Here is a 26,023-nt window from a genome sequence, read left to right as displayed (position 1 = left end):
CCATATATCTGAGTATATATAACACATTCAGACTATGCACCAAAGATGTCCTCCATTTCTGCTAGATTTCTCACAAATACTATACAGTCTTTTGATTAAATGAGGATACACTGATATTCCAGAACACCAAGGGACACAGAAAAAGTGGGACAATTAAAAATATATGCTAAAAGAAGGACAAAGTCTCAATACGCTCACAAATTAGGTTGTCACACATCACTGAAATGGGAAAAATGGAATATTTACATAAGACAAAGATAATAATGCAAAGTGGTTGGGTAAAAGGAAAGCCTTGGAGAAAGTTTTTGAATCATGCTTATAAGCAAACTTCCCAGGCGCGGGGGAAACTGTGGAGCTAAAGGCGAAGAAAATCTGATGTTTGTTTAAGTGAGGAGGCGTGATGATAACATGCATGAAAATATTTTTCCTGAGTAGGGGGCACAAGTTTTTAAAACATCAATCAATGTCACAGTGTATCATAAAAGTAACACAGGACTTCACCTTTCTCCCTTCTCTAATCTGTTCTAGAGAGCTCTAAGCAAATCGTGGACTGGAGAAGAACCATAATGTTCCAAAGGTGATAAACCGCTTTGAGTCCCCTTTTGTGAGATAAAGCAGGGTATAAATAAATACAATAATGATGATTATGGGATATTTTAGTCCTTCTCCAGTCCCCCATAATGAAGGTGTATGTTTAATGCTGGATCTACACAGTTGGATACATCCCAATAACAAAATCCAGGAATGAAAGCACATACAAACAGGAAGCACATACACACCAACTAATAAAATGCCTATGCAAACAAACAAAAACTGAGCTGGCAACAAAAAGACTGCATTCCTGGTAACTCTCACATTTTATGTGAACTTTACTACACAAAGAAGCCACAAAATGGAAGTTTCTTTATCATCTTCAAAAACAGCTTCAAGCACAACCTATTGCAGCACAGATAGGGAATACTGTCCCTCCAGATATTTTGGACTTTTAATATGGCCAATGATGAGGAACAGTTGGACTTGAGTGTAACAAATCAAATTGTCTATATATGGTCTGACAATTCCAAATCATGCACTAGTCTGACTTGGCCACGGTGATTCACGATCTTGTTACATCCCGATTAGACTGCCGCAATGCGCTCTACGTGGGGCTGCCTTTGAAGACTACCCGGAATCTTCAATTAGTCCAATGGACAGCAGCCAGGTTGCTCACCGGAGCGGCATACAGTGAGCATACAACTCTTCTGTTATGCCAGCTCCATTGGTTGTCGATCTGCTTCTGAGCATAATTAAAAGTGCTGGTTTTAACCTTTAAAGCTCTAAATGGTTCTGGCCCAGGCTACATGTCCGAACGTATCTCCTACTATGAATCATCATGAAGTTTAAGATCATCTGGAGAGTCCCTGCTCTCGATCCCACCGCCGTTGCAAACACGATTGATGGAGACAAGAGACAGCGCCTTCTCAACAGTGGCTCCTTGTCTGTGGAATTCCCTTCCCAAAGATATTAGATTGGCCACCTCCCTCCTGTCCTTTAGAAGGAAACTCAAGACTTGGCTGTGGGACCTTGGATTTGATCATTGAATAGTGGCCTGTATGAAGTAGACATAAGCAATTTCGAAGTGACAATGAATTGACCTGGACCCAGATTTTAATTGGCGTGTTTTAACAACTGTTTATTTAATGTTTTGTTTCAATGAATTTGTTGATTGTTCTTATCATTATGATGACACCGAATGGTGTTTGCTGTGAGGCTGCCCTGAGTCCCCCCCTCGGGGGTGAGAAGGGCGGGGTACAAGTATATGAAATAAATAAATAAAAACCTGATGGCAAATTTAATACAACATTTAGAGATCTGCACTTTATCCACCTACTGCAAAAATGCCCAGTTTCCTCCAGAGCATCAGTAAGTGAGTTGACTTTCCTCTCGGAGATCCTATTCAGGAAGAGGATATTAGCAACCAAGATGCTGGTGCTAAAATCTCTGTTCCAAAAATTATTTTTAACAGAGCAGATATACTAACCCCAAGGTGTAGCTCCCACAGAATGGGGAACTAACTCTTGGATTTTTCCATTTAATCTGTACTTACTGTACATAATGGCTACCGATTAATAGTCATGATGGACAAGGATTTACTGTGAATTCTCAAACCACTATATTTCAGAGGAAGAAGTGGGCAAAACAAGACAATTTCTTGCTTATGAAGACACTATGAAATGTATGAGATGTCATAAGTTGACAGCCAATGTGAAGGCATGTACACAAACAGATGTTCTAAGTTATGATGAAGTGATGATTTGAAAATAAAACAGCATACATAAGATTCTTTAAAATATAACTTCTTCTTTCTATCTGTGATTATACAGTTCTCCCTTTCTACTGCAGTGTTAAATACATAACATTGCCATAGAAACACTACCAATCACAACGTCTCCTTCAATATGATGTGACAGGTGGCTATAAAACTACTGTCTTGTAGTTTTCAAAAAGATTGGCAACCATTAATTGTGTATCTGAAAAATTACTGGGGGAGGTTATCAGTATTAGGATTTGAAGAATAATAATCATAAACATGCAAGATAATGTTTAGATCATAGAAATAGTAGAAGTAGGGTAAGTGTGCAACTATAACCACTAGCTAGAACTATCATATTTCCCCCTTGTTTTGTTAATTGTAATTTTGAACTATATTATTTTGCATGCAGGGTAGTTTAGTTACTTGTAGGTATAGTTTAGCAATTAGTTAACGGTGTGTGTTATTTTTCCTATTATGTTTTATGCTGTGAAACATTTTGTTGTGAAATAAACATATTTTAATCAAGAACAATCTATTGACTCAAACATATATTAACTATATTGGATACTGGATGGGATATCTGGAAACAAAAATGTTGACCAGTAATTGCTTAGGAGAGTGTTGAAGACCTGCAATATGCCTTGCCTATTCATCACAACCAGATTTATTCTTTTAAAGTAGGATTACACTAGATACAATCCAAATGAGATTTAAGAATTTGCTCTATGTATCAACAATTATGAAAAGACCTTAAGGCAGCCACCTTATGAGAGTGATTGGCTTAAGAGATGATGATCTAAGTACCGTATATACTCGAGTATAAGCCGACCCAAATATAAGCCGAGGCACCCAATTTTACCAAAAACACTGGGAAAACTGATTGACTCAAGTATAAGCCGAGGGTGGGAAATGCAGCAGCTACAGGTAAATTTCAAAATAAAAATAGATACCAATAAAATTACATTAATTGAGACATCAGGTTAAATGTTTTTGAATATTTACATAAAACTGAAATTTAAGATGAGTGTCCAACTCTGATTAGACCATTATTCTAAGCTTCTTTGATGTAAATGTGCTTAAGTATCCTTCCAATTATTTATTTTATTTATTTACAACATTTGTATCCCACCCATATCAGGCGACTCATAATAATAATAAAGAGAGGAAAATCATAAAGTTATAATAATAATAATAATAATAATAATAGAGTAAAATAAGGGAAACATAATAACAGTAATAATAGAGTAAAATAATAAATGTAATAATAACAATAATAAAGTAAAATAATAAATGTACCAAGAGTAAAATGATAAATGTAATAATAATAACAATAACAGAGTAAAATAATAAATAACCTTGACTTGAGTATAAGCCGAGGCAGACTTTTTCAGCCTACAAAAAGGGATGAAAAGCTAGGCTTATACTCGAGTATATACAGTAAGTCTCATGTTGAAGCAGAAAAATGATACTATGTATTCCTAAGATTCAAAACTGACTTTTGCAGAACGAATAGCATTTCTACCACTGCACTAGACACTGATTCCACATTTGTATCTGGAAACTGACATGGAACCACCAGCCACCAACGCCTTTAGAGGGAGGGATGGAAGAAGGGGCATGTAATGGGAAAAAAGAGATTGGGATAGGCAAGGCGAATGCGGCAGAAACCATCTCACTCTACAAGAAAGCTAGTCCTTAACCCTGATGAGACCCTTAGTCCATCTAGCCCAGTATTCGAAACAGACCGCCAGGATTATTTTCCTAGCCTTGCTGGAGATGCTGGGAACAAAACCTGGGTCCTTCATCACAGGACACTAGAAAGCTGATCAATCTGGCCCAACTCCAACTGGTGGCCTGTGGTCTTTATTGTAATATTTCATCACTGCAAGGTCAAAATGCTTTGTTAATTTCGCAGAGGGATTAATAATAGTAAATTATAGTCCATTGGCTGCTAGTGTGGTGTACTGGTTCGAGTGCTGGACTGGGACTTTGATGACCAGAATGACCTGATGGGTTGCCCTTTTGGTCTCAAAGCAAGGTGGGGGTAAGGCCCCTCAGAGCAAATCTTGTAAGCAGGACCTCATAGTGGGTTCACTTTGGTGCCATAGGTCAAAGAAGACTTGAAAACATACAAGAACACAGTCCATTGTGCTTATGGGAAAGCAAATTATGATTGACATTTTTAAACGAGACATTAATTTATTAAGCTCTATTGACCATTTGTGAAGTCTTGTGGTCAGGTCCTTAGTCTATTATAACTCAGATTGGATACAGTAGATTACCGATTGCTGATCCTGTACCGCATTGTTTTGTAGCTGGATATAAGTATGATTATTAGCAAAACAAAGCAAAGTAGACCTCAGAAATGCAAAGTTTGCCTAACTTGCCATAAGAACAAAGTTTTTACCTCTGTCACCTTGCAGTAAGCCTACAATGACATACTTCTACATTAGGATGACACATTAATGTTTTCATACTGCTTTAATTAATTAGGTATCTCACCAGACCCAATTCAAGATAAAGACGTCTACTTAATTTAAAGAAATTTCTCCTGGGAAAGCAGAACCTTCCTCCAAACGAAGGGGGAAGATGCTAACAATGCCTCTTCAGTGTCTTGTTTAGTAAAATGCAAAATGTTAACTCAGGGCCCTTGAAGATAGGCCCTATACTCCAGGATCTGGTCCCAGGTTTTCTGTTTATCCCAGATTATTTGGAATGCAGACTCATATAATATAGTTTAAAGCAGAAAACCTGGGAAGCCCTACTACCACCAGCCCTCTGTATCCAAGGATTCAGCATCTACAGATTCCATCACCCACAGCATAATTTTTTAGTTCCAAAAAGCAAATTCTCCCCTTTAACTCTATAAAGATTGTATATGGTTTTTAGCTTAGTTGAGATTCTTAAGTTAATTATCTTAATATCTCAATGACATGCTTATTTTAAAGTTTAAAATCTCTTAACCCTTGTGCAAGACAATGTCCCTTTTCTCTCGACCTGGTCACTGACTGTAATAAAGTGATCTAACTAACTATTTTATAAACTATTTCATATTATTTTATAATAAATAATATTTAATTGGCAATTTTATATTCTGCCATTGTATCTAATGGGATTTGAGCATCCATCAATGTTGGTACGGGAATACTGGAATCAAACCCCTGTAGGTATCAAGGTCCCACTGTACTAACATACGTACACTTTCTGAGGCCATGAAAAGAAGTTTAACTGCCAGGCTCAATGTTATGCAGTTGGGCGTTTTCCAAGGCCTTCACTCTTCTCTGCTTGACTACCAGCGACTCAAAACAACAACTCCCATGAACCCCTTAGCATTGAGCCACAGCAATTAATAATTGTTCAGTGGAGACGCACCCTTAGACTCCAGAGAAATCCCAACATCCAACATGGAACCGTTGTGAATTGTCGAGGTTCAGGCATGTAGCTGGGGGGGGGGGGGGGGCTTGGGGGCTTCAGCCCCCCCCCCCGAAATTCTGATGGTGGTCCGCGAGAAGGCCTTACTGGTGCATTATTTAAACTGCTATGTTTATTCATATCATGATCTGATCACTATACTCAATATATCCCATATTCATGGGGGTATTGGGGTAACGATACAAAAGGTTTGCTATGGTAGACCCACTTTCACTCAGACTCTGCCCCCCCCCGAACCAAACTCAGAGCCCCCCCCCCCCCCCCGAAAACAATATCCTGGCTACGGGCCTGTCGAGGTTGATAACACTCAGGGCCTCATCACACTAGAGAAACAGTCCACTCAAAAATCCAGTTTCTGCCTTCTGCAAAATTCTGGGGGTTGTAGTTTAGGGAAGAGTCTATAACAGCCTCACTAAACTACAAACCCCATAAGTCTGCAGGAATCAGAAAGTGGATTTTTTCCCCTAGTGTGATGAAGTAAAAAGGCACCTTCTCCAGATCCCTGCCATTTATCCTCTTTATCAATCGTCAGGAAGAGAGGAGGAGGCGGAAGGAAGGAGCGAGCGGGCGAGGGCGGCTGGGCCACAACAGGGAGGAGCCCCTGGCAGGGAAGGCAGCCCCCGCCCCACTTGGCCACCCGGAGGGAAGGCCCAGCCGGCGCTGGAAGGAGACAAAGCGGGGCGAGAGGGGCGGAAGCCCTGGCCCGGCCTCCCTTCCCGACGGAGCTGCCCCTCCCCGCCTCCACTGTTTTTCTGGTCAGGACCTCCGCCCAACAGAGAGGGCCGAGGGGCCCACTTCCGGCCCGCCTCGCGCCAGGAAGAGCGGCCCAGAGCTCGCTCCCTCCCTCCCTCAGCTACCGCCAACGCCTGGCTGGCTGGCTGGCTGGCAAGCGGGTGGGGCCAGGCCGCACAGGGAGGAAGGGAGCGAGACGCCACCCAGGGCCGGAGACCGCCGGGTCCTTCCTCCTCCTGACTGGATTCTCCCTTCTTCTCCGTCCCGTCCCTCCCCCCAAAACGAGGAAGGCGGCTCCTTCGCGGCCTTGCGGGCCCTCTTTACCTGCGGGGCTCCGCTGCGTCTCCCCGGCTCCGCTGCTTCCTTCTGCTTCTCCTCCTTCCTCTGGGCCCAAAATCCGGCAGCGGCCGAGAGCGGAAACCAGCGGGGCGGGTCGAGAGGAAGGCGCGTCCACGCTCTCATATAAGGACGCGACGTGCTTGGCGGGCGTGCGCGCTCCCGCTTCTCCCTACCTCGCTCCAAGGCGGGCCAATCAGCGTCGGCGGCGCGGAGCCTGCCGGGAGAAGGGGCTATAAAAGCCTGCAAGCTATTTGTGAACAGGGCTGGTGTAACTTTCCCGGCAACGCGGAAGGGAGCCGCAGCAGCAGAAGAGCGGAGAAGGAGAGGGAGGAAGAGGAGGAGGAAGAGGGATGCGCAGTATTTGCCGGCAGGTGGATTTTTACGAGTAGGGAAGAAAACACAGAATATGTCTAGGTTTTCAAATGAAATTTAATAGTGCAGGAATCATTTATTTAACCTGACTCTCCTCAAGCAGGGTTCAAAATACAGTAATTAAAAAGACAGGTTAAAAACAAAAAATTATTGACCCCTAAATCGCATAATGTTTTTAATGTTTTAACAAATACTTGAGTGGATATTTGAATTTATCTTGTTATCAATAAAAATAGAAAGGAATGTATATGGTTATAAATGATATTTCTATATTCTTAATTCTCCACAATGGGACATAAGGTGGCTAACATATCAGACCCTGTGGGCCATCCAGTCCAACCCTCTGCCAAGAAGCAGGAAAATCGCATTCAGAGCACTACCAACAGATGGCCATCCAGCCTCTGCTTAAGAGCTTCCAAAAAAGGAGTCTCCACCACATTTCGGGGCAGAGAGTTCCACTGCTGAACAGTTCTCGGGCAGTTCTTGCTCATGTTCAGGTGGAATCTCCTTTCCTGAAGTTTGAAGTCATTGTTCCACATCCTAGTCTCCAGGGCAGCAGAAAACAAGCTTGCTCCCTCCTCCCTGTGACTTCCCTCACATATTTATATATGGCCCACATCATGTCTCCTCTCAGCCTTCTCTTTTTCAGTTTAAACATGCTCAGCATTTAAGTCACTCCTCAAACGGTTTGTTCTCCAGACCCTGGATCATTTTAGTAACCTTCCTCTGAACACATTCCAGCTTGTCAACGTCTCCCTTCAATTGTGGTGTCCAGTACTGGACACAATATTCCAGGTGTGGTCTGACCAAGGCAGAATAGAGTGGTAGCATGACTTCCCTGGATCTGGGTACTATACTCTTATTGATGCAGGTCAAAATCCCATTGGCTTTTTTAGCTGCCACATCACATTGCAGGCTCATGTTTAACTTGTTGTCCACGAGGACTCCAAAGATCTTTTTCACACATACTGCTATATTTAGAACAATTTCAGGTAAAAGCAGCTTAAAATTCAGAATAGAAATATATATTGATAAAAAATGAATTTATATTTTAAACATATTTATTTATAACTATAAATTAATATATTTCTAACTATAAAATGCACATTTATAAATATACACTCACATATTTAAATACATGTATAATTTTATAAATACATAAATAAATGCATTTATATTTTTGTTCTGTTTTTTCATGTTGCTCTTAACTTGTATTATTTTTAACGTGTTAGCTACCTTGAACTTCATTATGAGGAGTAAGGCAGGATATAAGCATCATAAATGAGTCAGGGCCACCTCCCAAGCTTATACCTGACTATATCATAAGATGTGTTCCCTTTTGTTTGTGCTGCACTTGTCAAGCAGGAAGATGTTTAAGAAAAAAGGCAGTTGTGAACTACAGAACAAAGAAGTTCCTGCCAATTGTTTGTCAAAGGAAGACAGGGAACACTGCTGGACCTTTTTACTTTTTGATCACTTCTTTGCTCTTTTTGAAGGTATTGCAGTGTGGGTCAGTCAGGGCATGCATTGTATTGACACGACTACTATAGGTTGAGTGTCCCTTATCTGAAATGTTTTGAACTTAAAACATTTTGGTTTACAGATTTTACAAATACAAAATGAGATATCTTGGGAGTCTAAACACAAAATTCATGTATTCTATATACTACATACATCTGAAAGTAATCTTATACACATCATTTTAAATGTACTTGAAACAAGGTTTCTATGCATTGGACCATCACAAAGCAAAGGTGTCACTATCCTAGCCATTCACAAAGGCAATTCTGGAGTATTTTGGATTTCTGGATAAGGGATGATCAACCTGTACCTTGTTTCCAGCCAGGGTAGTGAGTTGAAGGACAACGAATATGTATTGGGACAAGGAAGGTTCTATCATTTTCGTGACACTCAGTGGCGAGAAAAGGAGAGAATCATCCCAGTCCTAATGAAGCTCAGTGGTTGAACTTGTGTCAGTTTCACTGTTTCAACCTTATCTACATGAGTCATTGTTAGGATCGTGTGCTGAAAGGCTCCTGCTAGCACCTTGGAGGAAAGGCAGTACATAAAGATGACTAATGATGAATGGGGCAAGTTCAAATAACACAGAAGCATCCTGAACAATCTGCATATGTAGATACAACCAGGAAATTGGAAGACGTTTACTTCTTGGAAGGAGAGCAATGACCAATTGTCGTGTCAGGAGCAACTTGAGAAACTGCAAGTCACTTCTGGTGTGAGAATTGGCTGTCTGCAAGGACGTTGCCCAGGGGACGCCCAGATGATTTGATGTTTTTATCATCCTTGTGGGAGGCTTCTCTCATGTCCCCGCATGAGGAGCTGGAGCTGATAGAGGGAGCTCATCTGCCTCTCCCTGGATTCGAACCTGCGACCTGTCGTTCTTCAGTCCTGCCAGCACAGGGGTTTAACCCACTGCGCCACCGGGGGCTCCAATCAAATGATGAAGAGTAAAGACATCACACTGGCAACGAAGATCCGCATAGTTAAATCAATGGTATTCCCTGTAGTAACCTATGGATGAGAGAGCTGGACCATAAGGAAGGCTAAGAGAAGGAAGATAGCTGTGGTGCTGGAGGAAAATTCTGAGAGTGCCTTGGACCATGAGAATATCAAACCAGTCCATCCTCCAGGAAATAATGCCCGGCTGCTCACTGAAGGATATTAGAGGCAATATCCTTCCCAAATTAGAGGGAAGGATATTAGAGGCAAAGATGAAGTACTTTGGCCACATCATGAGAAGACAGGAAAGCATGGAGAAAGAAGACAATGATGCTGAGGAAAAAGGAAGATGAATGGATGGTATCCTTGAAGGGACTGGTTTGACCTTGAAGGAGCTGGGGGTGGTGAAAGGAGCTATGGCGTGGGCTGGTCCATGAGGTCATGAAGAGTTGGAAGCGACTGGATGAATAAACAACAAATCCTGCACATTCTGACCAAAAAGGATTGTAGGATGCCCTATAGAAACAACGGTAACTGTGTCGTGACTTTGTGTAGTGTTTCTGGAAGAAGTGTGACAAAAGTAATCACAATATAATTCTCTAATGTGAACTCCTCCCTTAGAAATGCATGCACTCATTGGAATAGTGAAATCTTTGGTAAAGCCGTAAGTTGTCATCTTATAAATGAACCAGATCTTTGATCAAGTTAGTCATGCTTGGCCACAATCCTGGCTTACTTTGCAAGTTAATCATGTATTCTGCACCAGAACCATGCTTCAAAGTAGGAACTGAAATCAAAAATACTAGTTTAGCTTGCGTTAACAGAAATGTAATTTCAAAGTCAAGGGAAGTACTAGTTCCATTACATTCTGCACCAATCAGGTGTAATCTGGAATGCTAGGTATCTAAATATGGACAAGTTTAAGCAGAAAGGCAACAGGAATAAAAAGTATGGAGAACAAAACATGACGAAAATGTGAGGGAGTTGGGTATGCTCAGCCTGGTGCAGAGAAGTCTGATAAACAACATGACAACACTCTTTAAATAGCCAATGGTCTGTTTCAGAAAGGAGGGTTCAAGTTTGCTCTGTTATCTCAGAGGTAGAACCAGGTCTCTTAACTAGATTTTAATTAAACCTGAAAAAAACATCTTGATTGCAAGAGTATTTCAACAGTGGAACCAGTTTCCTCAGGTGGGGGTCTCAATCTGTACAGATGTCAAAAATAGATTTGACAAATGCTTTACTTGGGGATGCTTTTTTTGGAAATTCTGCACCGAGTGTTAAATTCAATGAAATATAATTTATTATTTATTTATAGTATTTATACACCCTTCTCAACCCCGAAGGGTTGAGAGGTTTCTAGCTAGCTTATACAATTTTTACCGTTTTATTAATACAAAGGGAATGATCCTCCCATTTAGCAGTGCTAAGAATTTTTTTTATTTTCACTTAAGTTTTTGCAGTCAGCTTCCTCAGATGTGTGAAATGGATTGTAATCCATGAAGGCTCATGCTAAAATAAATTGAGCCATAAAAGTGCTACAAACTTTTTTTTTATAATGGAACAAACTAGCATCTCTATCTCTTGGAAAAATATCTTTCAGCAAGATTAAGCATATAAATCACATTTTGTTGAAATCAATGGGAACTGAAAGTGCTTCTGAATTTATACAGGGAAAAGAGGGGATATAAATTAAAACATCATACCCTATCCAACAAAAAACCTTAAAAATAAGTATTTAGTAAGCCACAAAGATTCTTAGATAAGATGCAGCATGCAAAGATTCTCAACTTAAATATTGCCTAAAACACACCATGTGTTTTAAATTGTTATTTTATTTTATATGTTGATAGTGGTTGTTTTATGATTTAATATGCATGTATTGTTTATGTTATATACTACACTGCAGTGTCTTGTAAGCCGCCCCGAATCCCTTTTGGGAGATGATGGTGGGATATAAATAATAATAATAATAATAATAAAATTCTAGTACACTTCTGGCTTACAAATCTAGTTGGATTAAGTAGCCCATCAATGTTCATGCTTTGCCACATAACAATGCAATTTTTGACCATGTGAGTTCAATATGCAAAACAAATCCACTACCTTCCCTATTTTGTTATATTTGTGTTCAGTGTAGCATTGTGTTCTTGACAACCTTGAAAAAAAAAAACCTAGCGAGGCCTGAATGTCTCAGCTGTATACATGAAATTTATTGCTACCTATTGTGGCTTTCCTAATCATTATGGGCCCATTCACTTGCAGTTTTTTCTGTCTTCCATAGAAAGCCACGTGTCCTTTTTTGCGGGAGTGATACTGATGGAAAATGGTAAAATATACAATCTACACATGAATAGTTTTCAAATAAAATCTTGAGTAATAGCAGGTTATAATTTTCCTATTTGCTGGTCCTTGTAGCCCAATGCCATGCTTTTATAAGCATTTCAGAGGTCAGCAGCTTGTGCTGCTGGATCCAAAGATGGCTTACAAGTGTTGTAAAGATGTTGCAGAGAACTGGACCCCACAAAGTAACTGCATCATTTAAAGCTGTATATAAATAAGCATATCTTAGATAGGCCACTGGATGGTGCTAATACTACATCACTTAAAGAGCTGTTCATCGCGCAGCATCTTTCCCCACCTCTCAATTTTTATTCCTTCAACATGGTCAGTTTCTCAAATGTATTATTTAAAGAAAGATAGCCATTTCTTCACTGAATGCATTATTAAGAATCCCCCACTGCACCGTTTGAGATACACACACAAATTAGGCCAAATAGCTACAGGTTGTGAACACAATCTAATTTGGAGATAAAATCAAGGATATCAAACCAGCAAGCACTGATGTGATTCTGTTATGGAGATCAAAACTGTTTGGATGTTCAAGAAAATACAGAGGAGAGATGAAGAGAAATCAAACCAAACTGAGGTGATAATCATGGTAGATTGTCCTACAGCAATAATTATCTACCTTGCAGCAGCAAGAAAAAATTATGGCAGAATAAGGATGATAAAAGATTACGGGATATCACTCTCGTGTCTTGATAAAAATCCATAGCACACAGATATTTACAAAGCTGCATACAGGTCTGATCACCCTATCTTAAAAGAATGTACAGTATAGAGCAGCCAAACAAATAGAAGAGAATGAAACACCTCTTAAAAGCTAGGATTAGCAACTTTTGTCCCTCCTGCTCTTAACTTCTATCATTCATAATGTGGCAGGGTTGCTGAAAAATCTGATGATGGTGTGGGGGCTGGTGACAGTAGTAGTCAACAGTATCTAAGAAAGCATATGTTGCCCACTCCTACATTTAAGGAAAGAGTAAAGAAGTCAGATCTATTTAGAGAAAGATGAGGTTAAGTGGTAAATCAATCCAGTTTATAAAACCATGCATGTAGAACAGTTCTTTAGAACATTTTCCCTATTAACAATTTGGAACTTGTAAATGGGCTTTGTGGAAATATTGAACTGGCTGGCTCCTGGTCAATCTTGGCCTTTAGTCTCATGTTAAGTATGAATGAGAGACTCCTGAGTCAGCAGGCCAACTAAGATCTTGCAGACTCAGAGCTGGGATGTTCTTGATTGAGTCTCTCTATGTTTAATTTGGTCTTTTCCTACTGCCTTCCACCTTACAAAGCATTATTGTCTTTTCTAATGATTAATGTCTTCTCATGATACAGCCAAGGCACAACAGTATGAGTTCAGTCATTTTTAGTGGCACATCCATTCTGAGAGCAATCCATAGGTTTTTTTCTGTTGTACACAATGTAAGGTTTTGCTATGAGCTATTAAGCACAAGCTGATTTTCTTCTGAACTTCTTTGGTGCACAATCTGACCTTGCAGAACCCCAAAGACTGGAAGTAATAAAACAGTGAAACTAATGGCATTACAAGGGCACTGAACTTTGAATACAGGCTTGTCTTGAGTAACAATCTCCTCCCTCCTTGTCGTCTAATTATTTTTTTACCTGTAGCAGCATGATAGGAGGGAGAGGATGGAGAAACACAAAAGTTAAGTGTTGTATTGCAAAAGCATGTCTGAGGGAAGCAAAAATAGGATTGTACTCTCAATCTGCTGTACCTGCCAACAATCAGCAAAGTAAACAGCAGCTGTCCCTGCAATCCCTTAGCACAGTGGTTCTCAACCTGTGGGTCCTCAGGTGTTTTAGCCTACAACTCCCAGACATCCCAGCCAGTTTACCAGCTGTTGAGATTTCTTGGAGGTGAAGGCCAAAACATCTGAGGACCGACCCATAGGTTGAGAACCACTGCCTTAGCATAAATTTATTTATTTATTTATTTATTTACTTTGCTTCTATACCGCTGTTCTCGGCCCGGAGGCGACTCACAGCGGTTCACAGCAATAAAAGACAGCGAATATTCAGTGCACAATATAAAACAGTTAGCAGTCTAATCCATTACACAATTAATAACAATAAACAATTAACGATTACTACAGTAGCCATTCACTATCATCTCATCATCAAAAACATGATCCAAATTCGTCATCCATTGATCCATTCCAGTATTCAGTGTTCATTAACCAATCATTGCACTTGTTCGAATGCCTGTTCAAATAGCCAGGCCTTCACTTTTTTTCGGAATACCATTAGAGATGGTGCTAGTCTAATGTCGGTAGGAAGGGCGTTCCACAGCCGAGGGGCCACCACCGAGAAGGCCCTATCTCTCGTCCCCGCCAGAGCAGCAAAACAGAGAGATCAGGTGAGCCTCACAAAAAGGTGGAGATCAGATGAGCCTCACAAGCTACCCTCGAGTATGATTTATTATTATTTTACAAAAGCATAAATTTGGCACCAAAATGGAAATTATAAGAGAAGTGAAGATTGGTGAAAGGAAACAATAATCCAGGGATGCACTTGGAAAGAAGCTTTCAAGTGTTTTAAAGTACTCAGGTAAAGCTTGTATCTTTCATTCTGAATAAATCATTTTCTGCAACATGTCCAATTATTCTTTTTTGTGATATGGGAACATATTTCTATTCTTTTGATGTTATTCCTGCCTCTGCTACTACTTCAGTGAAAGGAGGAATGCCTATATTTACTTTGGTAACTGTTCAGCAAATAGGGATGGGAAGAGAAGTCATTTCAGGCATGAGCAATATCTACTTGTAAGGGATGATGGAAACTGTAGGCCACAGCCCAGGGTGTGACAAGTTGTCCGTCACATAACAGGTCACCTAGAAAATAACACTATTTCCTTCTCTTTCCCCTGAGCCTTCTAACAGTTACTTTTTCAAACAGACTAGTAAAGTAGTTCAAGAAAGGGCAAACAGTATCTTTGCTCACTGATATGTTATATGGAAAACTATATTTAGAGACAAAGTTTTATAATCTATTTTGTTGAAATATACGACAGTAATTAATTCAGGGGAGCTTGAGGTAAAGCAAAACTTGGCACATGTAAACTTCATATTTAATCTAAATAGCTAGAAGAAAGAAGTTGTGCTGGTTATACAGCTTATCTAGAGTTGAAAAGATAATTTTTCAGATTCCCATTTTCAGTGCTTTGACTCCTAAACTTTCAGAAGACACAGTAGCAAACACAATAGACAGATGCTCGTGTAAACAACAATATTAATTCCTTCCCCATAGCATAATTTTTCTCAGCTCTAAAAATCAGCTTTTCTGGGGCAAAAGTAATACTTTGAGGTGAAATGGGATTTGACACTTTTCCTTTAGGGGAGATGAATCAATTCTAAGAAAACATATGCAAGCCTTGGGGGAAAGGTAATGACATTTTATTAGAACTGAAAACTAGGCCTGTCCTTGTCTCTGTAATTTCATTCCAATAGACTATGCCTCTGGCCATTGACTTAAGAAATGGCAGCGTAGTCTGAATATTCCCTTTCACTCAGAATTATTTCATTTCAATTCACCTTTATGCTACAATGCTTCCTCGCTGCATAACAGCTGAAGAAAAAGAAGATGCGTGTAGAGCAGAGGCAACACTGAGCTTGATACAGAATGAACATGGGACTTTCCTGCAAACCAATTCTTTTGATAGCAGCCATTAAACTAGAGGAAAGATTAAGTAGTTCCTCTTGGCCCAGAACATTTGAACTCTAAAATGTTATTGTAGAAAACAGAGAAATGAGTTTTCAGTCATGAAGATCACTGGATCCTGGGCCACTCACTGTGTCTATGCTTGATACTGGGATTTTTTTCCGCATTGGGAGCGACTTGAGAAACTGCAAGTCACTTCTGGTCTGAGAGAATTGGTCGTCTGCAAGGATGTTGCCCAGGGGACGCACGGATATTTGATGTTTTACCATCTTTGTGGGAGGCTCCTCTTATGTCCCCACATGGGGAGCTCGAGCTGACAGAAGGAGCTCAACCTGTTGTCCTGGGATTCAAACTGCTGACCTGTAGGTCAGCAGTCCTGCTGGCACAAAGAGTTTAATCCATTGCAACACTGGGGGCTGATATTGGGATAAAATGGAATCATTCCTGTATACATGGCTTTGAATTCTGAGGACGGATAGGACCTATATGTATGTATGCATGTTTGAGAGTGATATTAATGGTATTTAATTGCATTTAGACTTAAGCATGCTTAGATAAAACCAGCAGAACAAAGTTACACTGATTTCAACAGATGATCTCTAAGGTGACTAAGTCTGGGTCCAACAAAATGTAAGAACAATTGATTCAGCAGCCTGTCGTCAATAAGAATTACTTGCACAGAAACAGGAAAAGAAGGCTGAAGGACATCTGGCTTGTTTTGCTGTGAGATGTCACTGTGTCACAAACACATGAAATTTGAGGTGGACTAATATAGGATTGTGGGAAACTGACTTCTATGGACTTATTTTTAAGACTGTCAAGGTTGGTCTGTGGCCTGTTTTTGTGGCACTACTATGTCAACAAAAGAAGTAGAAATACACGGAGCTCACTGTGCTCAGCTGCATTTTTCTCTGAAAATCCTGGGATGGTTCTACACGGATACTTTATCTCGGGGCTGATCTGGAGTGTCAAATTCTGGATGGGCCTCCTGGCTGCAGTGGAGGTGGGGAGGACACTTGACCAACCAGTGGTGCTGAATTCAGTTTGGTTCCACTGGATAGCCACCCTTCTCTTCCCACTTCTTGTTGTAGTGGCAGCCATTTGGCATGACAGAGCTAGTGTCCATTGCTCATCGCCTGGAGATCAACTCTACTAGGAAGTAATAATGGGATACTTTATCTAAATATCTCTGACGTACACCATTAACTCATGGCAGTATGACTCCTTTGCGCAATAGCAAAACTTTCAAATTTAACACCTCTAATTTTAGTTCAATGAGACACATCCAGCATTTATTAAATATGAAGTAGATAGGTTCAATTAGGAATTCTAAGAATAAACTGTATTCATTAACTCAGTTATGGCTCTGGTACCAAAGCTAGGCTTGTGGAAAAGTGGGACAAAGTAGGAAGTAGTGAGCAAATGTGGTTTTGCTAAAACAAAATTTCCTTAAAGACAAATAACAAAACCAATTAAGGTGCCTTCTGCCATTGTCTATTAAAGGAAAAAAAACCTCTCGACAGTGCTTCAAAAAAACCACAAAACAACCCAGCCAACAAATTTGCACTTGGAAGTGCTTGGCACACTCTGAGAAATTCAACTGAAAATGTTCTGCTTGAAAAAAAGTGGGTTTGAGCCAAAGCTTAAAGAAAACAGCACCAGTAATTTAGAACCTGGCATTTTTGTATCCTGATCAAAAGGTATCTGAATGTTTATATTATCGAAAGAAATCCCAAGCTTAACCACTAGTGCTCCATGAAGGCAAGAAAAATAGCATCAATTTTATAGCTAACAGTTTTAGGTACGAGGCAAAACGTCTAGGGCCAGAATCAAACAAAGTAGAAGCCAAAATGTTGGAAAGAATTTGATCTAAGCATATCTCTATGAATTTAAACACAATTTAAGAGAAAGAACAATCAAGAAGAGCCAGATATTTAAGACCATCATGCTTGCCTTTGTAGGGTTGTAGCAAGTTTGAGATTAATCAAGAGACTTTAGACAAAAGTGATTAGATGAGTAAACAATATACACATCTATCTGCAAGTTTAGCAATAGGTAATAACTTCTGGATTACAGCCACACCACTGTAATATACAAACAATGAAATCTGCTCATATTTAAATACAGAAAATCCAATGTTACAAAAATATACAAACTGCTTCCTGAAATAGCTTAGACTATGTGGACTCAGGATCATTTTGAAAAATAAATTATTCCTAGTACTAAGTCCTGTCACAGAAAATCAAGATCAATAACTATAGAAACTAGGAGAGTTTTTGGCACTAGTGATCTGAAAAGATGGGTGAAAGAATTATATTTTTCCAGCTCTTCACATCTCTAGGCAGAAGACACCAATATGACATCAACTATGTGTGTTCATTTTCTGAGCATATACTGTTTAATCACCCCAGATACTAACAGAACTTGACAGTTAGACAAAATTTCCTCTTTATATAAAGTTTGACAGTGTTGATGGGACAGACGTAACACAGCTGTTGATCAACTTTGCTGAAGAGACACTACCAAGCCATCTGTAAATCCTCATATAGTTTTCAGCTAATAGTACTGCCAAAGTAGAAGGATTCGAAGGAACCCCATAATTTAACAGATTTGATTAGAATATGGATCCATAACCTAGAAAACAGCAAGTCTCATGGAACCCAGAATGTTCAGTCTTCCTCTCCTCAGGGTTGGCAGAAAAACCAGGTCTCTGTATTCAATTTGCAGAAAAGGTAGAAGGAGATGCACGGGCAACAACCAAGGCTTGGGCACTTGCTCTGGATTTTGAGATCACCAGGTTGCCTGTGGATAAAGCCAGCTCTCTGACTGTGTCTGTCCAGTCTACAGAACTGCATGGTTACTTAAGAAAGTTATCTAATTTAGCCTGACTGATGCTAGAAACAGAAGATGCTGTCATCGTTTGTTTAGTAATACCCTTTTTCTTGCTCTTTACAGCCAAAGGTCGAATTTCTACTGGGACACTCTGAAATGATACAAGTCAAGGAAAATATGGCCAAATGTTGAATTAGGAAAAACCAATAAGAGAAATTGATAGAGAAAAAGAAGCAGGTTCTTCATATGTGTAGACTAAGACCTATACAAACCTGGAGATTATTTGGTCCTAAAAAGGATTTAAGCCTCCAAGTGCAAAATGAAGATATAAGACATCAAACTGTATCTGTTAATGGAATCAAGCATTCCTAATTTCCATTGTTCAACCAAAATCTCACTTGAGAGATTTCTAGTAGTTAAGTCCATTTTTATCATTATTTCTACAAAAGTAAGGCACTGCTCCATTTCACAATGTGAAGTTTGTTATTTCAGGAACAGCTGAAACATAGTTTGTTTTGAGAATACAGGCTCTTGATGACAAATTTTAACCATTTATTTATTATTTAGGGTTCTTTTACCCCGCCCTTCTCACCCCGAAGGGGACTCAGGGCGGCTTACAGAAGCAAGGCACGATTCGATGCCTGCAGTACAAAACAATCAAAACACAAAATTAGACAATTACACAATTACATCACACTAGTTCATGCATTATATCAATAAAATCAATAAAAACCAATACAAACCCAATTCCTCTCTTACAAGGTCAGCGATCGCTAACTCATAGTTCTAGTTTTCCATTCCACTTCATCAATCCTGTTGGTCTTATTCACCTGACTGTCTTACTTAATTGCCTGATTGCCCAAAGGCCTGGTCCCATAACCACGTCTTCACCCTCCTCCTGAAGGAGAGGAGGGATGATGATGCCCTGATTTCCCCCGGGAGTGAGTTCCACAGGCGAGGGGCTACCACTGAGAAAGCCCTGCTCCTCGTCCCCACCAGCCTCACTTGTGAGAGTGGTGGGGTCGAGAGCAGGGCCTCCCCAGATGATCTTAGATTTCGGGGTGGGACGTAGAGGGAGATACGTTCGGACAGATACACTGGACCGGAACCATTGACCCAATGACTCCAGGCAAAGTGAAAATATTCACCCTAATGTAAGCATAGTCATGTTACAAAGACTATTTCTTTGAGCGCATTTGTACTTACTGTATTTTCAGAATAATTTAGTATCTGCTGCAGAACCCAGAAGACAGAACCAAATTAGATTTTCCCAGCAAACTAGGAACACAATGTATACATTTATATAATTAAAAGGCGCATTTTAGCCATCTCCCCAGTAGGAGCGAACTCACCCCCTGATAGATTCACAAGGGATAAGTGATAACAATATTGATTCTTGTTTCCTGGAATTCCGCATAACGGCAGAATTGTCCAACAAGATTTCATATTAGAACAAATCTGAAATCATTTACTCCAGAAATCTAATTTCCTCAAATTGTTTCCACTATTCTATGGCTTGTATCTTTATAATTATCTGCAAGTCAAAACCATTCTGCTCAGACAAGAACTCTGTTTTAATAATAATAATAATAATAATAATAATAATAATACTATTTATATTCCACTCTATCTCCCTAAAGGGACTCAGGGTGGATTCCAAACATAAAAGGCAAACATTCAATGCCCAATACAACAACAATACATCCATACCAACAAAATTTATACAATCTAACATATAAATACGAATTATAACTTAACAAACTAAAATTAAATAAAAAGCACAGCCTGTTATAACAGACATAAGACAAAACATCGAACAGAAACAACAATAATAATTAAGCAAATTTGGTTTGTTTTTTTATTTCATTGATACTTAACATCAATAAAAACTGCAAGGTGGTTATTAGTTTAGCTTGCATTTAATATATGTGAAAGGATACAGGTTGGATGAACTTGGTTCTGCCTCCTAAGCCATCGTACCCAGTTCTCACCTATAAGGAAGAGATGTCAGTAATTATAAATAGAAAATTATTTTCTTCTCCTGGAGGCATACAGTTCAATTTTAGAATAGAACATGAATGATAAATACAGATTAGTGTCTAATTGAGGCCTACAAATAAAATATTCTCCTGGATTATATTTTTAAGACAGCTCACTAATAAAAAGCACAGAACTTGCTAAATTTATGTTAAATATTCATATCTCTTATTTTGTATAAGCAGATACACAGTGGACATATAATGAAGAGTCAAACAGCTTAAAACCACAAAATATTCAATGAACATGCAGATAACGCAACAGACAGAAACAATATAATATTTGGTTGCAAATCTGACAAGACCATTTGTAATGCCTGTTGAAAATCAGGCCATAATAGGGCTGCACACAGAGTTGTTCCATGAGAGGTTTATTGTGGGCATTCAAACGGGGAACACTCTCTCCTTTGTCACTCAAAACGAATCTGAGTCAATGGTGGAACTGTGGAAGGGACTACAGAAATAGAGGAAAGTTATAATGAGTGCATGTGCAAGGTCATTACTAAGATGCTGAGTCGAAATTGGGTCACAGAGAAAGAATGCGAGGACATGCTCTGAAGGAAGAATAAGATGGAGTTTCTTATAAGAGGACATGGCTGGCACATTAAAGAGAAGTGCTCCACGTTGCAAGCGCTTCTCTTTAATGTGCCAGCCATGTCCTTTGTTGCATGGTTCACTTGTACTTACTATCCCTGTGTTCCTTTGTGGTGCAAGCATATTCACAGGTGGTCTCTTGGACAGAATGGAGTTTCTGATGAAAGCAGGTAAAAGATCTTCTAGGTGCTCATCTTCTATGTCACTTGAGCAGTTCTGAATAATTTTTCAGAAAGAAGTTAGAAAATCAGACCTAAAATTCTTATAAGTACAAACTTAAGCACCATTGCAATAGCTGACTAGCTTGCATTAAGCCAATCTATTCTGCAGAAAGGAAACACAATCTGAAAAAAAAAAACTCTCGTAAAATTACTAGTCAGAAAACGCGCTTTTCATCAAAATTTAGAGTAACTAATCAGTAGTACTAAGATCCTACCAGTGTTCAGTTCTGGATTGTTTCAGTATGTCATAATATTCATTTTCCTTAAAAGTTTGCATTTATTGTTTTAATGTTTCAGAAATTAGAACACACAGTTTACTGTGAGAACACTGGCTGCCAAAAACACCCTCAGGACTTAGCTGAAGCATTAGGATCAAGGCAGAGGTTTAGGATTCTTTGGGGAAAAAGCTCTTGTTTTCATCATTGCCTTTGAAGACAGTGCACAGAAGGGTTACTGTACCTCCATGGTGTCTTTCAGGGCTTTTGATAAATTTGTCACAGATGACCTGAAAAATACATACCACAAGTTAGACACTGCTGCACCTGTATTTTGTAAAGGGAAGAAACAGTAAAAATCCAAATAGGAAGACAATGCAGGCCCAGATTTTAAGGCTTCTTCTAAAATAATATTTTGAAGAAATTGCAAGAGACTAACACAAATAAATAGAAACACAATAATTATACTATAATAATACATTCAGTATAGCACTGTAATTATAGTAACATTGTAATACTTGGAGGACTAGCATGGTGCGGTACTTTGAGTGCTGGACTATGATCCTTGACACCGGGGTTGAATGCTGCTCAGCCACAAAAAAACACCACCTTGAGCAAGTCACTCTCTCAGACTCAGAGCAAGGCAAAGGCAAATCCTGCCAAGAAAACCCCATAATAGGGTTGCCTTAGGGTCACCATCAGTTAAAAATGACTTCAATGCACACAGTGTAATAATCTTCTCTCTCCTCCCACTTTCTCTCTGGGTGTAGCTACATTGTAGAATGAATGCAGTTTGGCACCACTTTAATTGCCGTGGCTCAATGCGACGGAATTTTGGGATTTGTAGTTTGATGAGGCAGCAACATTATTTGGCAGAGAAGGCTAAAGACTTACAACTCCCACAATTTCATACCTTTGAACCATGGCAGTTAAAGTGGTGTCAAACTGCATTCATTCTACAGTGGATGTACCCTATGTCTTGGCTGGCTAATAAAAGTAAAGCTTCTTGTCTGTCCAACAAGCAAAGGGAAGCAGAGTTGTAGTTTATTTATTTTACTTCACTGGCACTCCTTTTCCATCTGTTATTGCTTTAATCATACTCATACTGTGGAGTTTGAGAGACTTCCCCACTGTCTCTTGTGTTCAGCTGAAATAAAGCTAAAGCACACATTAAAAATAACAAATGAAATAGACTCATTTAGGACAAAAACAGCAGATCAGATTGCTTAATAAGGATATTATGCAAAGTGGGTTTGAGGTCCATTTTCTTCTCAATTTCTCTGTCCTCGGCAATGATATAAAGCTTCTAGATAAGACACTTGAATCTAAAGAACTAGGAACAGAATTTAAAGTGACAGAATAAATGTTTCCATGTAGGACTGGGAAAGCCAGGAAGACCAAGAGCACATACAGGGCAAACAACCAGTAAACTATACAACTCACGATTTTTTATCTAGTTTGATTTTTTTGGCAGGAGCAGGGTTTGTCTTATCAGGTTGACGTTTTGGTGTCTCCACATCAAATGTAGCATTCAAATCGATCTCACCATTGTGTGCTGGCCGATGGAGTTTTGGCTTTAGCAATTCAACCGGAGCGGGGCTTCAAGAACAAATCACATAGGTATTAGAATAGACACACCCATACATTCCAGTTTCAAATCCATTCCACATGTAGAATGGCAGAGGTGTAAGACAACTCCCTTCATTCCTCACCATTGGCTGTGCCAGACTTCATACATCCAATACTTGTCATCCATCCTACAGCTTAGTTTCATATTAATAATGAACAGGAAATAGATGGCCTTTAAAGATTTGGTAAAATTAAATTGAGAGAATAAGTTCCCTTTTGATATCTATTAACCATGTGCTGGCATTTAGATAACCAGAATGATTGCCAGGCTACTTGAAATCTTTAAATAATATATCCAGCCCTTTGAATCCTGTCCAGAAACAGGCTGGCAGTCCAAAAAAGAGGGGGTTATATATTCCCTGTAACCAGCCTCAATCAACCACTTAGCTGCAATGTTTTATCGCTGCTGAAGTTCTGAACATTTTCCAAAGGTGTCTTATACTAATCCAAATTGGATATAATCAAAGCACATGTCAATATAATCAGATCTGGTATCTCCAGGCATTGAAGCAACTGGTGCACTGGTTTTAAATGATCCCCTGGCCACCACTGAAACCAGGGTACCCAGACTCAGATCTGAATGCAGGGGTATGCCCAAACGGTGAGCTCAATATTCTTCTGTTTAAATTGTACATAAACTCTGGTGCATTATCTTCATAGTATCAATTCCAACAAACTTCTTTTAACTAACCTTTCAGTGACAAGCCGATTGAGTGCTTCATTGCTTAATGATGGCACTTTTATTGTATCTTGCAGGACACTAATCTTTTTTTTCAAGCTCTTTGGAAAGAAAGAAAAATCATGACTATATACTATATTAAGCTTTCTAAAGGAGTGCAACTACATTTCTAATATGGAGAAATAGAAACAAGTGGACCATTGGGAAGGAAATTGGGGTGCAGCACTCTGATATCAGGACATGGATGCTGTACCCCAGCCCCTTTATATTACCCACTGCTGATCTATAAACTTCCTTACTTCACATCCCTCACCCAAAGTGGAGTTTTTCCATCTGGCATAAAAACATCTGCATATACAATATCCTCCAATAGCTGAACAGACCTGTAACACATTCCTTCTGATCAAAAATCTCCACTTCTTTAAGTTAGTGCAAAAAGAGATAAATATATATTCAATGTCTCCCATTTCCCAGCACTTCTACCAAACATGGTATTTACCAATAGGAGAAAGGAAGAAGAATTTCAGCAGAATACAACTCCCCTATTTACAAATCCAGTTTCAGTTACCCATGCGCCAAAAAAACCCCCTTTCCTGGAAGTGTTTGCAGACCCCTCTAGGCTTTCCAGTACAATTCTAGGAAATTATTGCAATCAATCAAAAGTTAAAATATGGAGTTCACTATTATCCATGGTTTCAGGCATCCACAGGGAGTCTTTGAACACATTCCCAGTGGCTACATAAGTCATCATCATAAAGCATTATTTCAGAGAAGGCAGGTATTCCTTCATAAGGAGGAATCCAATAAAGATAATGCTAGATTCCTATAGTCCAGATTTAAGGCCCAAATGTAATTAATCACCTAATCCATTCTCCCAGACCAGGGAGCCAGCATTCATAAGAGGAAATCTGAAAAAATAATTACAATGTCAGCTCTATAGTCCTTAGCTCACGCCAAAGCTGCCAAAATATCTGTCAGATCAGTTGTCCCTATTCATATACAATTTAATAAATGTTACCTTCTTCAAAGTCCAAACCCTGGGATAGAAACGTTTGCACCCATCTAACTATCAAAGGTTTCCTAAGAACCAACTGCATAGATCAAACAACTAAGACTCAACAGGACTCCTACAATGGGATCCGTCACAAAAACACCTGGACTGTAAATTATGAAGGCAAGGAAGCATGGTTGTAGAGCCACATACTGATGGAAAATCAAAGAAAGATTCTCACCGTGATCTCTCTGTCTGCATTTCTCAGATCTGTATGGGCATTTTTCAATTCCTCCACCTTTTTTTCCAATTCCAGAAGAGTTTTCTGCAACTACAGATTAATAAATATGTATCAGTAGGCCAATACATGAGATCGAAAGCCCATTAAACAATTGTTAACATTCCTTAATGTTATATAATAATTGTGCTTAATGCAGTTTTTTTGTTTTAAATACAGAATGCTAAAAGTTAGTCCATTATAGGAACAACTGAAATAAGGCTTCTTGGATAGGAACAGGATCTTTGTGAAAGATCTTTATGTTGTCAAGCCACCTGCAGAGGGAGCTCCAAGGTGGCTCATCTCTTATAATGTCAGTGAAATGCTACTGATACAGATAGAGATTAATTTACCTGGAATAATCCAGTATGTTCATAAGCAATTAGAAAAGTATGTATGTAGAATTAACCTAGAAACACCACTCCAGTGTATTTTACAAATCCCCTTTACTCTTTCTCTAATACCATAAGGAAGGGATAGGAATCTTTTTTGCAACACAGGGTTGAAATTCCAATTTGGAATGGGTCTGAGACTCATATTCCAGCAGTGGATAGATGTAAGGATATGAAGTGCCTTGGAGGATGCAAGGGCAAAGCAAACTGGTGCAGCCAAATGGGTAATTCTTACTCATTTGGGTATCTCTCCACCAGAGATGACTCAATTCTGTGAGTCTGCTCCAAAGGATGCCCTAGTGCTTCAGTGTTCATGGTTGTCTAAGGTACTACCCAGTTCTGAAAAGGTACTCACAATATGATCAGGCTCAAATATACTTTTATCTCTAACCAGTTTCCAGAAATAAGAAGCAGACAGGGAACCTCCATAGGCTGCATCCGGCTTGCAGACTGGAGTTTCCTGATCCCTGCCCTCATTTTACATGTGTTAACTTTCATTATA

General features: G+C 39.4%; 2 protein-coding genes across 4 annotated transcripts in view; both read right to left on the bottom strand.

Annotated features, from left to right (window-relative positions):
- RHOA (ras homolog family member A) overlaps nucleotides 1-6,921 on the bottom strand; it is a 36,395-nt gene extending 29,474 nt beyond the window's left edge. The window contains exon 1 of the mRNA XM_060765735.2: nucleotides 6,782-6,921. The gene's annotated coding sequence lies outside the window, so the exon portion shown is untranslated. The remainder of the gene's footprint in view (nucleotides 1-6,781) is intronic.
- Nucleotides 6,922-16,919: 9,998 nt separating this feature from the next.
- TRAIP (TRAF interacting protein) overlaps nucleotides 16,920-26,023 on the bottom strand; it is a 29,770-nt gene continuing 20,666 nt past the window's right edge. For all 3 annotated transcript variants that reach the window (XM_060765739.2, XM_060765738.2, XM_060765737.2), the window contains 7 exons: nucleotides 25,094-25,183; nucleotides 23,874-23,962; nucleotides 22,997-23,152; nucleotides 21,798-21,843; nucleotides 21,211-21,333; nucleotides 20,428-20,478; nucleotides 16,920-18,638 (listed from right to left, as the gene is read on the bottom strand). In XM_060765739.2, the coding sequence (XP_060621722.2) occupies nucleotides 18,513-18,638; nucleotides 20,428-20,478; nucleotides 21,211-21,333; nucleotides 21,798-21,843; nucleotides 22,997-23,152; nucleotides 23,874-23,962; nucleotides 25,094-25,183 (681 nt within the window). In that variant the 3' untranslated portion in view covers nucleotides 16,920-18,512. The remainder of the gene's footprint in view (nucleotides 18,639-20,427; nucleotides 20,479-21,210; nucleotides 21,334-21,797; nucleotides 21,844-22,996; nucleotides 23,153-23,873; nucleotides 23,963-25,093; nucleotides 25,184-26,023) is intronic.

The sequence above is a fragment of the Anolis sagrei genome, chromosome 2, assembly GCF_037176765.1.
Source record: "Anolis sagrei isolate rAnoSag1 chromosome 2, rAnoSag1.mat, whole genome shotgun sequence".
Classification (NCBI taxonomy): domain Eukaryota; kingdom Metazoa; phylum Chordata; class Lepidosauria; order Squamata; family Dactyloidae; genus Anolis; species Anolis sagrei.
The sequence above is the reverse complement of the archived record's forward strand: the minus strand, read 5'-3'. Positions and strand labels throughout refer to the sequence as shown.